The 16,183-nt window shown below is 45.7% G+C and overlaps 1 protein-coding gene across 1 annotated transcript in view; it reads left to right on the top strand.

Annotated features, from left to right (window-relative positions):
• Nucleotides 1-8,635, top strand: part of LOC135911987 (nose resistant to fluoxetine protein 6-like) — a 38,682-nt gene extending 30,047 nt beyond the window's left edge. The window contains exons 13-15 of the mRNA XM_065444365.2: nt 2,448-2,634; nt 6,445-6,587; nt 7,461-8,635. Coding sequence (XP_065300437.2) covers nt 2,448-2,634; nt 6,445-6,587; nt 7,461-7,808 — 678 coding nt within the window. The 3' untranslated portion in view covers nt 7,809-8,635. The remainder of the gene's footprint in view (nt 1-2,447; nt 2,635-6,444; nt 6,588-7,460) is intronic.
• Nucleotides 8,636-16,183: the final 7,548 nt, after the last annotated feature.

Raw genomic sequence — 16,183 nt, 5'->3', positions numbered from 1 at the left:
CGTTTTCTTCTTTATGGTTCGGCACACTTTTTGCGTATCGCGTAATAAAGTCGCACTTGCATTCTTCCTAATTTCTTATCCTGGCTGTGCTTCCTGTGCATTGCTGTGTAGACACAAAAGCTGATGAGGAGGGTCGCGGGTCTAATCGTGTTGCAATCGACACCACTAGAAATTTCGATATGGCCAAGTCCGCAAAATTTGATATAACTCTCCTGGGCAAGTTCTACAAAGCCGGTGTCTTTCAGTGATCGACGAGCTAGGCTTGTGCATGCTTACTGCTGTAGCCGCAAGCACGCCGTGAAAGCGACATGCAGAAATTAATACGACTAGTCACCGGAAGAGACCGGCGCTGGAAGCAGCTTCTCCCACTTAAGGCTTGCATCATCACGGGACACTGCATGCAAATAGTGCGTGTTTGCGCTTGCGTACTACGCGCTAAAGCTTCGAGCAGGAGGCCAGGTTTTCAAGCGAACGAGAATACAAAAGCATGGGTGTTTCAGCTTGCCATTACGTAGTCACTTTCGACAGTTTATCTCAATAGAGGACATCGTGCGTCTTTCATTTTGTCTCTCATCTCTCATGTTTCCCACAAAGCCGGCGCTTTAAGAAAGAAAATCTGTACCCGCTGGTTCTCTTGAATAACGCTGTCCTATTAATAATTAAGTGCGCTTGCGCAAATTTTAATTGTGTATTCAGAAATAATAATGTTGTGAAAACGAGAGTACAATGATAGAGACTTTTAGCGTGTCCGCTATTCCGGCAAACCGGGGCGGATTACCGGATGGTCGGGGGTGTAAACGCGAGCTGCCGGAGCGGTGCAGCCGCCTGGTCTTGTAGAGCTCAATCAGACAAACACAGAGCTAAAATTGCAGTAACCTACTTCATTCTGCTTCGATGCTGGTGCAAATTTTCGGCAGCAGCGTAGTTGTGTTCACAATTACACCGCTGTCGAAAACTTACACCCCAGCTAAGAAGAATATAGTAATTAAATTGTCTCTGTGTTTAAGTGGTTGAGCTTTGCACCACCAGCTGGCGCCACCAATCTGGCCGCTCACGTTTACGCCTCCGACCATCCGGTAATCCATCCTGGTTTGCCGGAATAGCGGACACGCTAAAAGCCTCTATTATCTCAGAGATATTTTGTTTTTGCGACGGTGTTCGTCCACAATATTCAGACGGGCAGTCCAGTCGCCTATTCCTTGTGCTCTCGTCGTTGACAATTTGTTCTGGCCCACGCTTGGAGTTCCGGACTAATAATAACGGAGCCTTCTACATAGCCGTATCATCTTATCGAGCCTTAATAAAACAATATATAGGGTGTTTCACGTAATTTGAACCAAGGGTTAAAAAAGAAAGATGCTTAGCTGCAGCTGAACGAAACTACGACATATTGTTTGCCGTCACGTGGCGCTCCTTAGAGTATTTTTATATTGCCCTTAATTAGTTAATTAATTAAGATTAGTTACGCGACATTATTAATATTTTTTTTAGGGTTAAGTGCGTTTCGTTTCGTTGTAGAGGGTTTCAGAAAGGACCGATCCAATTTTGGTGGCAATGTACATGCTGCGCGTTGATTTTTTGCGAAGTTTAAAGAAACATCGCGATATATGAAATAATATATCACGTGACTGTGCCCATGTGCTATCGTATTGCAGCACTCTCAATCGCGGTTCGTGCGAAAGAACCGCGCCCGCGGACCGCGGTGAAGTAAATGGCCGCGGCTCTACGCGTCGGCTTTACAGTGCGTCGGCATCTTTGGCGGCACGCGGAAAGCAAGCGGCGTTGTCCCAGACAATCGATAGGCTCGAAGAACGGTTGACAGCGCTGTAATACGATAGCGCATGAACACAGTCACGTGGTTTTACTTCATATTTCGGGGGCTTTCTTTAAACGGCAAAAAAAAAAAAAGGCACCACGCAGCATGTACAGGCGCCGACAAAAGTGGTATACTCCACGCAGCGGGAGCCGGAGCAGCGGCACACTGCATCGCGACGCCATCTACATTGACACGAGTCAAGCGACATGCCTGTAGATAATAAAGGGAACCCATTGGCTGTCTCTATCGCAGATGCTGCCTGTAGATGGCGTTGCGATGCAGTTTTGCCATTGCTCCGTCTCCTGCTGCGTGGAGTATACCACTTTTGTCGGCGCCTGTACATTGCCACAAAAAAAAATTGATGGGTCATTTCTGAACACCCTCGACAACGTAAAGAAACGCAGTTGGCCCTAAAGTGACTACTAATGATCTTGCATAATTCATCTTAGTTAATCAACTAATTAAACGGAATATAAAATTTACCTTGAGTAGTGCTTCATGACGTCAAACAATATGTCGTTGGTGTCACCCAGCTCGATCCAGTTAACCCCTTTTATTTATTCTTTGGTTCAAGTTACGTGAAACACCCCGTGTACATCATCGTAATCCAGAACTCTCAATATATGTGCAGGTTATGCAGCTAGCTCAGTGGATCATATCACTGGCACTCACCGGCTTCGTGCTGTTCATCACCCTGCCATGGAATCGAGGCAATCCACCAGATGACATAACGACGGCCATTTACTCCGGTTTCCATCGTCTGGTCTGGTCAGTGGGCCTCGTCTGGCCCACGTTTGCCTGCGCCACAGGTCGAGGAGGTGAGGACGGACGTGGTCTCGGCGTGATATACCGTGTGTCTTATCTAACGTTAGCCAAGCTGTTAAAAGAAAAAAAAAAGAAAAGAAAACGCTATGCAAGATACAATTATAAAGCCTGCGGTGCTCGTTCGTCTAGGATCCGATGAACGAACGCCGTGCGTCTTATAACTGCATCTGTTGTCATGTTCCCTACTTCTTTTTTTTGTCCAACAACTTGGCTAACGTTAGCTGGGACACCTTATAGATGTGCCTGACGACAGAAATGCTTTAGCAGCATTTGTGTAGTGATTGCGGAGGTATCGGTGTCAGCTGTTCAGCACCATTAGTTAATAAATCTACACTTGAGATCCGCAATCAAAGAAGTAGGATGATGTGTGGTCTTATGTTGCTGACAATTCTCAAACTAACTTGAAGGGACACTAAAGTGAAAAATTATCTCTTCTGAATCAGTAAATTCCCTTTACACAACACCACAAACACCACTCTTACAATGATAAGACGTTTCGTAAGGCAGAAAAAGCGCAAGAATGAAATAGGGGTGGCGACGCCTACTTTAGTTGCCGCACCTGGTGGCTGTGACGTCTTGGATTTCGATGGCGTCTTCTAGCGCCTACTAATTATATATAGCGGTACAGATTGACTACATTGTGTTCTAAAGGAACCAAATATTCAACATGCCAAGTTTCGGGAACCTTTACTCAGCCAACGCGGCCCAAATGCGACAACACACTTTGGAACCCCTGACGTCACGCTGACGTACCGGCGTTGGGGTATCGGCGCGAAATTCAAATACTGATACTTGGACTTTCATTTGCTCATCTAATAATCAAACTAGTTTTTTGATATGACTGCCTACAGGGTTCTCAAACAATGCTTCATTAGACTAAACTGATTTATTGTTTCGCTTTAGTGTCCCTTCAACTGAGACTTATTGACCTATAGACGTCTCACTGACCAGTATTAAGAGAAACGAACAAACAAATACACCAACGACAACAGGGGGGAAATTACTTGTGTTTAATAACTGAATTTAAAAAAATCATAAATTAATGGCTCATGAAAAAACAACTTCCCGCAGGTGGGGAACGATCGCACATCTTCGCATTTCACGTGCAATGCTCTAAGCCATTGAGCTACCACGGCGTCACTTTCCCATCCATTTTCTTGGGTATTTATTTGTTACTACTAGAACTAACCTTGGGAGTTTTGGCCAAGGCCACCACTCACAAAAGCTTGGCGGTGGATGGGAAGCATCCTTACTGCCGCAGGCGTCACGAGTGCACGACCTTTTTGGGTGAAAGTAACTGGTCAATAAACCCACACATGCTACTTGAAGGCATCAATGTTGCTGGATGTTTCACATCCGCCGCCAAGGTTTGTGAGTGGCGGTGCTGGCTAACACTCCCAATGTTAGTTCTAGTAGTGAAAAAAACATGAATACCGAAGAAAATGGATGTGAAAGCGGCGCCGCGGTAGCTCAACTGTTTAGAGCATGGTACGCGTACTGCGAAGACGTGGGCTCGTTTCCCACCTGCGGCAAGTTTTTTTCATGCACCTTCACTGCCACAAATTCATCCTTCCTTTAATTCAATTAGTAAGCACAAGTTTTTCCCCCTATGTTGTCCTTAGTGCCTTTGTTTAATGGCTTATCATAATATGATTAATAAATATCGGGCCCCTTGGTTAGCTCCCCTTTCTCTTGTTGACCAGTATTAAGGCACTCAAATAGATGAGAAAACGGAAATCGACTTTTAAGAGACACATAAGAGCAACAATAAACGCATGCTGATGGATGACGTTTTGTTTTCGATACTCTGCAGCTATTTGGAGGAAAAATGCTGGTTAAGAAAGTTAAGGCTGAAGCTCTCCTCTTTCGAATTTTGTGCTTAAAGCGCAGCACCGCTACTTGATTGTGACGCCACGGAGGGGAAGTAATTTTCCTGCGCACGAGCCGATTTTTTTTTTGTTAGAAAATGTTCTCAAATGTAGCTGGAATGAGTCTGTCATTCTTTTAAAATATAGTCTAATCCTTATTGCTTATCGACAAGCAGTTATTTCATCTCCCGTAAACGCTGCGAAAATTTGTGATGCTATTTGATGTTACGTGGAGCTAATGTGGGAACTTCAATGTGGTATTGCCCCGCATCTCTTCTTTTTGGTTTTTTTCTGACGTACCAAGCCTCTGCTCAGGTTAAGACTAATATTTTTGGTATTTAAGAAATGGATTTATTTATCTAGCGTAAATTAATATTCCTGGTTATTGTCCCTTTAATAACGTGAACCTCTTTGCGGATGAAAGGGAACTCGGCAATGAAAGTTTGCAACCGGTAAGCTGATGAGGCTCACCTGCGGCATGTGAGGACCAACAGCAGACTTTCTTTCGTTCAGTATGATGGACTTCACTGACGGTATACTCTGGCTTGTGATCTTAGTACGGCAAGCATGTCGAACGGCAGGCTTATTTCAAGTCGAACAGCTGTGAATCGGACCGCTAGGATCGCTCTCATTTCCCACAACAGTATGCCAAGTTTTGTTTTATGTTAATTCTTTCTAACCGGCATCAAGCCACGATCTATAGGTCTGCAAGCTGCGCGTTGGTTACACGATGTTTCTCAGAGTTCCACCTAAAACAACGAAGAATCTTAACCGTACGCATGTCGTCGGGATTTTTCTAGGTGTATCGAAGAAGAAAGCGTGGTACAGAGTTGACAGGATGAAGGCAGACATTAACGTTAGGGCTAACAGCATAATCGTAGACGTTGCAGCATTTACAGCAGTATCCTCACAGCCTTGTCTGTGGCGGGCTGGCTTGTGAAAGCTTACAAAAATTGGAGGACGCTTATGCTTCGCCTTCAAGAGTGGAACGCGACAGCGTTCCCGTCGACCCGCCAAGGGGTGTAAGACGCGCTACGGCGCAGCGATCACTTACGAGGCGCCCCGCATCGGACACGGTGAGCGTCGAGCAACGCAGTGTTCGGCGCGGCAACGAAATGTGCGCCTGAGCAAACGGAACGAACCAGAGAACTCGGTGTCTCGGAGGAGGAAACGATCTACGCCAGCCGAGCGTCGTGATCGGCACGGGCAGAGAGAGGTAGATAGTAATCTAAAGAAAGGAACGGCGCTTGAGTCTGCAACCCGTGTGGGAGAACGGCGAAGCGTCGTCAGGGGAGAGGGAGTAGGGGCATGCGACGCGCCTGGCACCGGTCCGCGCACAGCCGTGGCGCGCCACCTGTCCGGGCAGCGCCGTACATTGAGAGGAGGGGGTCTTCTGTGTTTGACGCAAGATGGCTCTGCGTGTGCGGTAAGCACAGAAGAAATGTTGCGGAAACGTACTGCGCTACTCATGTAAATGCGACTTCTGTAAGTTACATGCTCGTAATTACCGATATACACCGCAGTATAACTTTCTACGGCACGTTTCTAAGGCAACACCGCATTCACTAGAAGCGCTTTTGCACTTCTTTCAAGCATCGAACTCGTGGCTGAGTGGTAGCGTCTCCGTCTCACACTCCGGACACCCTGGTTCGATTCCCAACCAGCCCATCTTCGAAGTTGCTTTTTATTTATGAAGTGCCTGCAGTGATTTATCGCTCACGGTCAACGCTGCGGACGCCGACGCCGACGACACCGGCTTTTCTGCGACACGAGCTCCTTAACGCTATCGCGTTAAAATGCGCGTCAGCTGCCACACAATTGTTTTCGGCGTGGGCGCGCGAGGTAGCGCTCAATCAATGCAACTCGTACGGAAACTACCTCACTCTCTCACTCACTGCGGAATGCTGCTGTATACTTTTATTTTTTTCCACGCAGGTTTGCTGAACGCCTTCTTCTCGTGGAAACCATTCTTGCCATTGTCTAGGCTCGTTTATTGTGTCTACCTCATTCATGTGCCTCTCATATACCTTCGCATGGGAATTATAAAAACGCACATCAACTTCAACGAGTTCTTTCAGGTGAGCAATGAAGGACCAGCCCATTGGACTGTATGTTTTGTTAGCGCATTTGCATTTTGTTGATATTCCGTGCTGAGCACTTGTTTGCTATCAAGTATTTAGCGAAGCACTTCATTTTTTTTCTCCTCCTTTTCGATGGTGGGCGGCGCCCTTGACTGAAAATCTTAACTAGTTGCTTGTAAGCCCAATGAGCTAGTTTAAAAAAGCATATGCAATAAATTTGGAATGAGTGGCACGTTTTATGACTGTGATCGAAGGTTTTCTCTGTAGCCCATTGACTTCCTTAGTGATTCTCTTTGTTCTTTGTTTTTTGTTTTTTGCGGGCGGGCTGGGTGCACTGGGAGGGAATAAATAAAATAAAAAAGGACAAACATCTCGAACATCCGGTGACCTTTGTGGTATGTAGCGAACGCATTTCGTGTTCTTGCATTATTGTTAATGACATTTCTAGACTTCTATCTTTGCAGATGCTTCATACTTGTAGTGCAGGTTTTTTCCGAACACGCGGGAAAATTTAACTTTCATTCGATGATGATGATGTTGATTTTTATGGCGCAAGGGCGCTAGGGCCAACTTTCTTTCGACGTTGGCTTTGGTGTTTATTCCTATGTGCCCCTGTGATACCGTAGTTCCTGCCACTTTATATGAATATAAACAGCCCAGAACATGCCTGATGTAGCTGAGGGGGCTGTCCCTAGTAGGCAATGGTAAACTAGCGAACATTTCCTTCAGCCCTAATGATGCCTCCTTATTATCCAGTATATGGAAATAATTATGTAAACTTTCATGTAATTCAGTACTAATATGGCACTTCATAATATTGTTCACGGTACTCAAAATCACAAACCGATGACGGAAGCTTGTTTATTCCAGCTCACCACTGCCATCGGCCTGTTAGGCATGAGCTTGTTCCTGGCATACCTTCTGTACCTGTCCACGGAGGCTCCCGTGGCACGCTTCGAGAAGCTAATATTCGAGGGAAAAAGGAAGGATGCTCTCATGAACAGTGTCAAGAAATCTGCAGCTGCTCCGCATTCAAAAGTGGCCATTGTTGAGGTCGAAACCAGAACGGTTCCTCTGACGGACAATTTCAACAACAACCCACAGAAAAACCCGGAAATTACGCTCACCATGGAGGAAGATGCGAAGAAGCTGACAATGAATGCAGGTGGCGTCGACAACCACGCTTTCCAGACTGACCCTGAAAAGTCAAAGCTCTGAACATTCTTTGAGCGCACGTAGGACTACAAATTGAATGAGTGATAAACCAAACTAATGCACGCCTCCTGTGTTGCCCCTGATACAGACCCATCATCTTCACATCTCTCAGATTGCGGCGGTGCAAACTTCTGCAACACAACAGTCTCAGAACATGACATATCTTGCAAATTAAGCTACATATAAAACACAATATAATTATACGAAGGCAATTATTTTCAGGTGTTTTAAGCAGCTAGGACCGCACTTCATGACACTCCTAATAAGGACGTTAATAAAAACCGATTTTGGCCAAGAACCTAGACATGGCGCTCACTTATAGGTGGTAAGGTCTACTTTTACGCTGTCGCTTCATTTTTTTTCCCTTTTTCTGTGCGTCCTGATCATACCAGAACATCTTTGCTGTTGAAGCTATAAAAGTGTTCAGGCAGTCCCTTAGTAATCACACTTTCGTTTTGCAAATTGACATTTTTAATGATGTTGATATGGAGTCACAAGTGTGCAGCATCGGAAGCATATACGTGTAAAAGGATTTAAGAATTTTCTGTTCTTCCAGAACAGTACAAGTTATGCTGTTTTTCGTTTCTTATTTTTTTTGTCGAGAACTACATGTGCAGGTAGTGAGAAGTAACATATGACTATTTAAAAAGTTCCATCTCTTTCGTTAAAAGACGCAGGAGGTTCTACAGCGGCATTCTTGTCCTACGGGATTCCTGCATCACGCCATGACGCAGAGTTTGGCGTCAAATTGCTCGTGATTGTTCTTTTTTTGTGTGTGTATGTCATGTAATTTTTGTGTGCTCTTGTGACAATAAACTGTGGATGGAGAAGCCGACGAAATAAGATGACGTCCATTTTCCCTACCATTAGATAAATAAATCAGTCAGTTAAACAACCGATCTTGTAGCCTTGTGCGTTTGTTTTCTTCTCATACGCAGCAGCCTGCGTTGTACAGTAATTGGTTGAATCAAATTAGTTCTACTTGATCTCTATCGACATTTGAATAAACCATGCTTCCCCCGGCGCAACTGTTAGCATCCGGAGTTTGTAAGGAGCCTTAATGACAAAAAGTGAACACTTTCTCTGTGTTTTGCTTAAGAAAGATTCAAAGAGAGGGAGGAAGGAACCTCAAGGATGTCGAACAGATGCACGCATGGTTGGCTACAATGCTCTGAGGGAGGTGAGTAATGGGTTGTAAAGAGAGAGAGAGAGAGAGAAGGGAAAAGAGAAAGAGACCACCTGTGTTCTGCTCCAGGTTTCTAACAAAACTATTTATCTACAAACGTCAAGTTCCGCTGTCATCGTGTTGATATGCCGGTCTTCGATTCGGTGCCACAAAAATGTATCTACCTAAACTCGACTAGCAAATAGGCAACACCTGAAAAAAAAAATTAAATAGGAAACTAGAAGCATCACCTTTTTCTTTTCTTCAGACTAAGTTTACTGTCTTTCTTATTTGCATTTCCTTTCATCGCGCTGAGATACACTCGTTTTCTTCTGACATTTTTGGACTGCAACATTCTTCCTGATTAGCGCCTGACCACAATTTCTATATATGAAGCACTGATGTGCATTAAAGCATGCCAAAGAGGAATATCTTTGCAAAAATTAGATGGGTCACGATTCTATCGTGTCTTAAGGGACAACTTCGCCAATCCCCAAACATTGTTCATATTGAAATAAAAAAAGAACTTAACCGCAAGAGCAAAACCAGCTTCGGAAGCTGCCTAAGAAAACAACTGAACTCGTATGTCATGGACGCGTTATTCTTTAATACGTACAAAGTCTCAAACATGAAAGGTTCCTCCCGATTTGAGCAATCTCGGGGGAGAATTCACGATACTGGATGGTCCAACGAAAATCAGGACGAATTTGGAAGACGGTTCGAGGCATTTAACTCTGACTCATGTGTTCGCCATTACGCCACAAGGAAGAAAATTGTATCAGCCGGTATAAGGGTGGCCATTGGCTTCATCGTAGTAACAGCAGTAAACCGCTGTTACCACGACAGCAACCTCTACATTTCTGGTTACTCATACACAGCGCTACTAACTCGAAACAGAAGGGTAAGAAGCACGTTTCAGCCCACCATTCTTTTAGAGTTTCTATTAACGCGGAGTCGTAGCTTGTCTAGCTCTGCCGCCTGTCGCGCCTCCGCACCCCTGCCCCCGCCTTCCTGGCTTTAGTTTGTTCGATAGAAACTGCAGAGAGGGATGTCACAAAGCTTCGGCAGCACTGCCCTTACATTCCTTAGGGTCAATACAGTTTCCGGCATACTATCGGGTGTTTCTGTGAACACATTAAAACCTGTTTAAAAATTGCCTGACAGATGGCACAATTCCAGTCCATGAGTTAGTCTACTCGAAGAGACGGACATTACTTGCACAAAAAATTGAAATGCATAAGCAACGAATTAACAAAAAACACTAATTAAAGATTTAACTAATTACCTTATGGCACAGTGCAAGTCACAAAATCTAGCCGGGGAGTTCGCAAGGCACATCCTACTTCGAACTAATTCTCAGGATGGCACCAGTTTTGAGATATTAATTCCCGAACTTTGCGGATAAATGCATTGGCGTGCCAGTTAATTTCGTGCTTCGATGAATAAAATGACGTTTTGTTAATAACTCAAGTGGAACGACAGTGTATCTTTATCGCAAGCTTGACGGCGCATATCTCGTAAATGGTGTCATCCAAACAATTATTTTCGCGTGGATATGCCTTGCAGTCTCACCTGCTAGAATTTGTAAATTTCTATATGCGCCATGTGGTAATTAGCTGAAAACTTAATTAGTGAGCTTTTGTTAATTTGAATTTTTTTGCGCAAGTAATGTCCGCCTCTTCGAGTAGACTAGCTCATGCACTATGATTACGTCAACAGCCACAGGAAATTAAAAAAAAATGTAAGTGTACGCTGAAACACCCTGTATAATTGGTTGGCAACAACTTCATTCGTAGTCCTGCACAGAGCGTCCGCCGACGGGACTTCAGATCTCCCACGTGGAGACGTGGAGGTGTTGCCTCGCCGTCGCCTCGCGGACCCGCTGCCCAGATTTGGCCGCCGAGGCTGGGGCTGTGCAAGGCAGCGGCCCACCGCGGCGCAAGGGTTCCAGAGTTAGCACCGTGCGGGTTTTTTGTTACAGTCCCAGAGCATGTGAGTTAAAGGGGCTATGTCAGTGTAATGACATGAATGTTTTTTAAAAAACAAGACGAACACATGTGATCCTGTTTTCATTAATTACTTGGCAAATATCGCTTCTCAACGCTGTGAATAATGAAGCACCTATCAGCGTAGTCGTTTGTTCGTTTTACCCGTACTATGGCTGTTTTTTGCAAACACGCATCTTTATTATAGAGATGACGCACCGACATGGCACAACTCAAGGCTGTCATGTTCCTTAGTGGCATTACCTCTGAAACCGGTCGCAAAGTGGCTTTAGTCAAAAGCTGTAGTAAAAGCTCCTTAAATAGAAAGAAACTGTGACTGTCAAAAATATCTCCTTCATTCTAATTGGAAAAGTCTGAGAGTGTGAGTGAGTGAAACAACTTTATATTGTCCACTATAGGCGTAAGTAAACTCCACGCCACCTGGCTAGGCCCACTCGGGGACCATCAGGTGGAACCTGACGGCCCTGTCGCGAGCCCTCTGGACTGCCAGGATTTGAGAGGTCGGATCCTGGGCCATAATTAGCTTCATTATTTCCTCGTGAGTGAAAGGGGGACCGGCAGAGGCGCAGCCCCACAGGACATGTTCGAAGTCCGCATAATCACCACACAGAGGGCAGTCTGGGCTTGGGAACTGTTCGGGGTAAATTGTGTGCAGCGCCGCGGGGCTCGGGTAAGTGCTTGTTTGTAGAAGTCTGAGAGTGACTGCCTGGGCCCGGCACAGCGAGGAGTGCGGCGAAGGTAGGACTTTTCTATCCTGTAAGAAGGAAAGGTTTCTATATCAAACTGAAAGCTTTCTTGGACTACGCAGTAGTCTGCGTGTTGTTGATCTGCGCCCTCATCTCGCTCATCTCGGCGGCAGCGAGACACCAGGAAGCGAGCACGCAGCGGGAAACATTGGTGCCAGTTTGCGCGCTGCAGCCTGCAGTGCACGCGGGTGCGAGGGTGCGCAAATAGTGGGCGCTGCAATGCGCTGGTCCAGAAGAAGGCGCAGTTCTCGCACACAGTTCTCAACAGAAAGGTATTTATTACACTGAAAGACTAAGAAGATATAGGAGAGGCTTGCTTAAGGAACGACGCTCTGTGTCTTGATGGGAATCTTCGCGGGGACCCTGACGAAGACGAGTCCGCTCGTCGAAATGTGGCTCCAGGCTGAGAGGTCCCTTATTCGACTGCTGTTGATCTCTTCATCTATCCATCTTCCTGTAAGTCGCTGTCTTATGTACGGAGTTGACACATAACTTATATCATTATTATTAATTACGTAAGCATAGTAAGCGCCACACATACACACACACAGAAACAGAAGCAGACTAGCGATTATCTCCTGGAAAGGGCAATGAGGCCACCCATGCTGAAATTCCAGCACAGCTTCGTGAGACTCATACCGAGGTGAAGCTTGACTTTGGAAGTATATATATATATATATACACTTGTCGAGTAGCCCATTGTCAAGTGCACAACTAAATATCCTTTCGAAAGGTCTAACTTTTTGTCCGGCGTCAGGAAGGATGAACGAGTTTCAATTGTTTCAAGATTTGGATGATGTCGCGAGAAGTTTGCGACTACGGGAGTACTTTTATGATCGAAAAACTACAGAAGGGTGTCTTGATCAGCTACCTGAGCTCTCCGAAAAATCATGGACACCTGGCGAGGCAGGCGACAAATACTTGGACATGTATATTTGTGCGGTTCAAAAAGACATTGTAAAATAGTACGAGAGGCATCGTCCCGTCCGCAGTAACCTCTCAAAAGAGTAAGAGCAGGCGCTGTGAACCCTACGTGATGATCAAACAATTGCGATTAAGCCAGCGGACAAGGGTGGTGCAGTGGTGGTACTTGACCGGAGTGTTTACATAGCCGAAGGTTTCCGTCAACTGGGCAACTCCAACTTTTACAGAGAACTCCCAAGCAATCCTACCGAGAAATTTGAAAGCGTAATAAAGGACGCCCGAACCACTCTGCGCAAGGCAGGGCAGATAACCTATAAGACGCTCAAAGCAGTGATACCAAGAAACTCTGGCCCCGGCCGTTTCTACCTACTACCCAAAATTCACAATATAAACAATCCCGGTCGGCCTATCATTTCCAGTAATGGAACAGTGACTGAGAAAATATCCAGCTTTATTGACAGTCTCATTAAGGACATCCCATCTTCAATCCCCTCGTACATTAAAGACACAAATCACTTCCTTCGGGAGGTATCAAACCTGACGGTACCGGCGGGATGTCACTATGGATGTCACATCTTTGTACACCAACGTACCTCACGCCCAGGGCATAGCTTCCGCAGTTTCAGCTTACGCTGGCTCTAGCCAACCTAGGCAATTAGATAACAATACAGTTGAGACTCTTCTAAGTATAGTACTGAAATATATTCACCTTGAGATCGAGGATAAGCATTATCTGCAAATCAGCGGAACCACCATGGAAACGATGATGGCGCCAAATTATGCAAATATCTTTATGGCATCTTTAGAAATACCCTTCCTCGCAAACTCGGCCGGAAAACCAATATTTTATAAGCGATTCCTGGATGAGATTTTCTTTGTGTGGGCCGACAATGAACAAAGTCTCTTAGACTTCATTTCCAATTTCAATTCTCTGCACCCGTCAATCTGCTTGACGCTCTACTTCTCCCAAGATAGTATTAATTTTCTCGACGTCACTCTGTCACTGAGTGGCGGTCGCATTTTCACGTCCCTATACAAAAAGCCGAAAGATCATCAGCAATATGTGCATTTTTATAGTAGCCACCCCCATCACTGCAAAACAGGCATTTCCTACTCCCAGGCTCACAGATACAGAAGAGTCTGTTCCGAATCTGCGCAACTTGAGCGACACGCGGAGGAACTGAAATCTGCTCTCATACGCCAAAAATATCCTCCAAAAATAGTAGACGATGCCATTGAACGCGCCCGCAGCTTAGATCAAGCACAGATAATGGGAGAAAAGGTTAGCAATACCAATACACAATCAGATCCGAACTTGGTCCTCACGTACACTACCGGTGCTCCGCGGGTCAGTGCCCTTCTCACCCGCCATTTCAATATCATGAAACAGAGCATGCGACTCGCTACTATCTTCAAGCAGCCGCCTCGGGTTGTGTATAGAAGAAACGAGAATTTAAGGGATTTGTTAGTCAGGGTGAGGAAACAGAAGTCACACACGCCCAAGGGCTGTCGACCATGTGGGAAACCTCGTGGCAAGGTATGCCGTCACATGACAACAGCAGACACGGCTGAAGCATCGAACTCGTCCTTCGTATATAAAATTAACGAAAATCTTGACTCTGATTCCGGTAACGTCGTGTACAAAATTCGATGCGAGGTGCGTAAGCAGGAATCTATCGGACAAACAGAGACCCCTTTCCGCCTGCGGTTCAACAATCACCGCGCGCATGTGAAAAGTCTTTCGAATTTACCCTTCTCCAGGCACGTTCGGCTGCCAGATCGCTCCATTGAACGCGTGAGCGTTGTGGTCTTGCAATCTGGTTTCCAACACGCCAGTGCACGCGAGCAGAGAGAATCTTTTTTCATCCATAAATTTGGAACGTACACTAAAGGAATTAATGAGAGTCCGGGGCGGCTGACGTGCCTCCGGGATATGCCGTGAGAGTGCAGGGGAAACGCGAATACATGTTCTGTACTCTAAAATTAAGACGCTGGCTATTCACTGCTTGCTCATCCCTCCGCATGCGCCTCAAGGGGGCGAGCGGAAAATCAATAAATTCAGTTTCCTGCACCCTGCTACTGAAATGGTCATTATGAGTGACCTATTGCCCTTCTTGGAATACGCATGGGCTAACTTGATGTCAGTTGTCTGTTATACGTTCAAAAACTGGACCACAAGGAGGCTATTTAACTCGGCTCCCTAAATCGAAGCCCAGGGGCGCATTTGCTTTGCGAATCCCACGCATATATTCTTTTTGGAACTATATGTATTTTTTTCGTACCGTAGCTGGACCACAGAGTTGCCGGAACGGGCCGTGCCTTGTATATGTGTACTGTGACACTGTGTTTCTTTCCACAAGTTCCCGCTCTTCTGTCTTCCTTCTGGGCCCCTTCTCTATTGGGCCCCTCGCCGCCCGATTCAACTTGCCCCCTCTCCCACTACAACGGCAGCACACGCACTGGTGCTGCGGAGCGACCGTTTTCTCCCTTCTTGCCTCGGGTGAACGGGAACCTAGCTGCCGCTACTTCCCGCCCCCCTCACTCTCCGACTTACGTTTCCCTCCTCCTGTGTGCTTTTTTCTTTTTCTTTGCTTTTCCTTTCTTTTTTCTTTTTTTCTCACTGACCTCCTTGCTCTACATACATGGCACTCCGCCTTCCTCTTGCCCTGCATAGCTGCCAAAGGCAGCTGTAAATCTGCCAAAGCGCCGAGAATCAATCACTGTCACAATTGTTCCTCTCGGTTTGATGTATCTGAGAACGACTGGGCACCCGGTCTGGTGTCTTCACTACCAGGGCCGAACTGCCATTTTTTTTGTAAACTCTGATGAAGATCGGTCCACCGATCGAAACTGTTGAAATTAAATACTTGTTCTGTTTACCTTGTAGCACCACTCAATTTATTTACGTTTAAAAGGTAGCCTGAAGAATTACTCTTTCTCTACTATATATATATATATATATATATATATATATATATATATGCAGATCCAACGCCACATAAGAATACCTGGGAACCGAAGCTTTCGTGAAACGGTTAATCAAACGCTGCCAATTTCGTGTCTATTTCATTCCTGAGTCTTTGGCGCATAGGGAACTGGAAGCACATGAGCTCTCGCCTACTCCTGCTACGCAATGTCACACACGCGGCCATCATCGCAAAGAGGCAGTTGGCGTTTGGCACGTTATAATTATACGAGTGATCGTGGTCTAATGGTCGGATCACTGGGTGGCTGTGTGAGCCATTAGGCAAGACAGCAGCAGCACAGTCAGGAAAGACTGGGAAGGTTCGCAAAGAAATATTCCCTTTAAAGTTCATTGACCACAGTTCGAGAAAGATCAAGATGCCGGAAATTGCTCAGCCATGCAGGGTAGCAACTGCTGAACGTTGGGCATTCTAAAAGCAAGCGTAAAAGTGTTTCAATCCACGCCTGCCCAATAGGAGGAGAGGAAGGCCAGGGTGATAGTCTTTGCCGGGGAAGGCGATGTGCTATATTTGCGCATTGGATGCCTGACTAGCTAGTAGAATGCTTTATTGA

This window comes from Dermacentor albipictus, chromosome 1 (genome assembly GCF_038994185.2).
Source record: "Dermacentor albipictus isolate Rhodes 1998 colony chromosome 1, USDA_Dalb.pri_finalv2, whole genome shotgun sequence".
Taxonomy (NCBI): domain Eukaryota; kingdom Metazoa; phylum Arthropoda; class Arachnida; order Ixodida; family Ixodidae; genus Dermacentor; species Dermacentor albipictus.
This window is presented reverse-complemented; position numbering and strand designations above follow the sequence as displayed.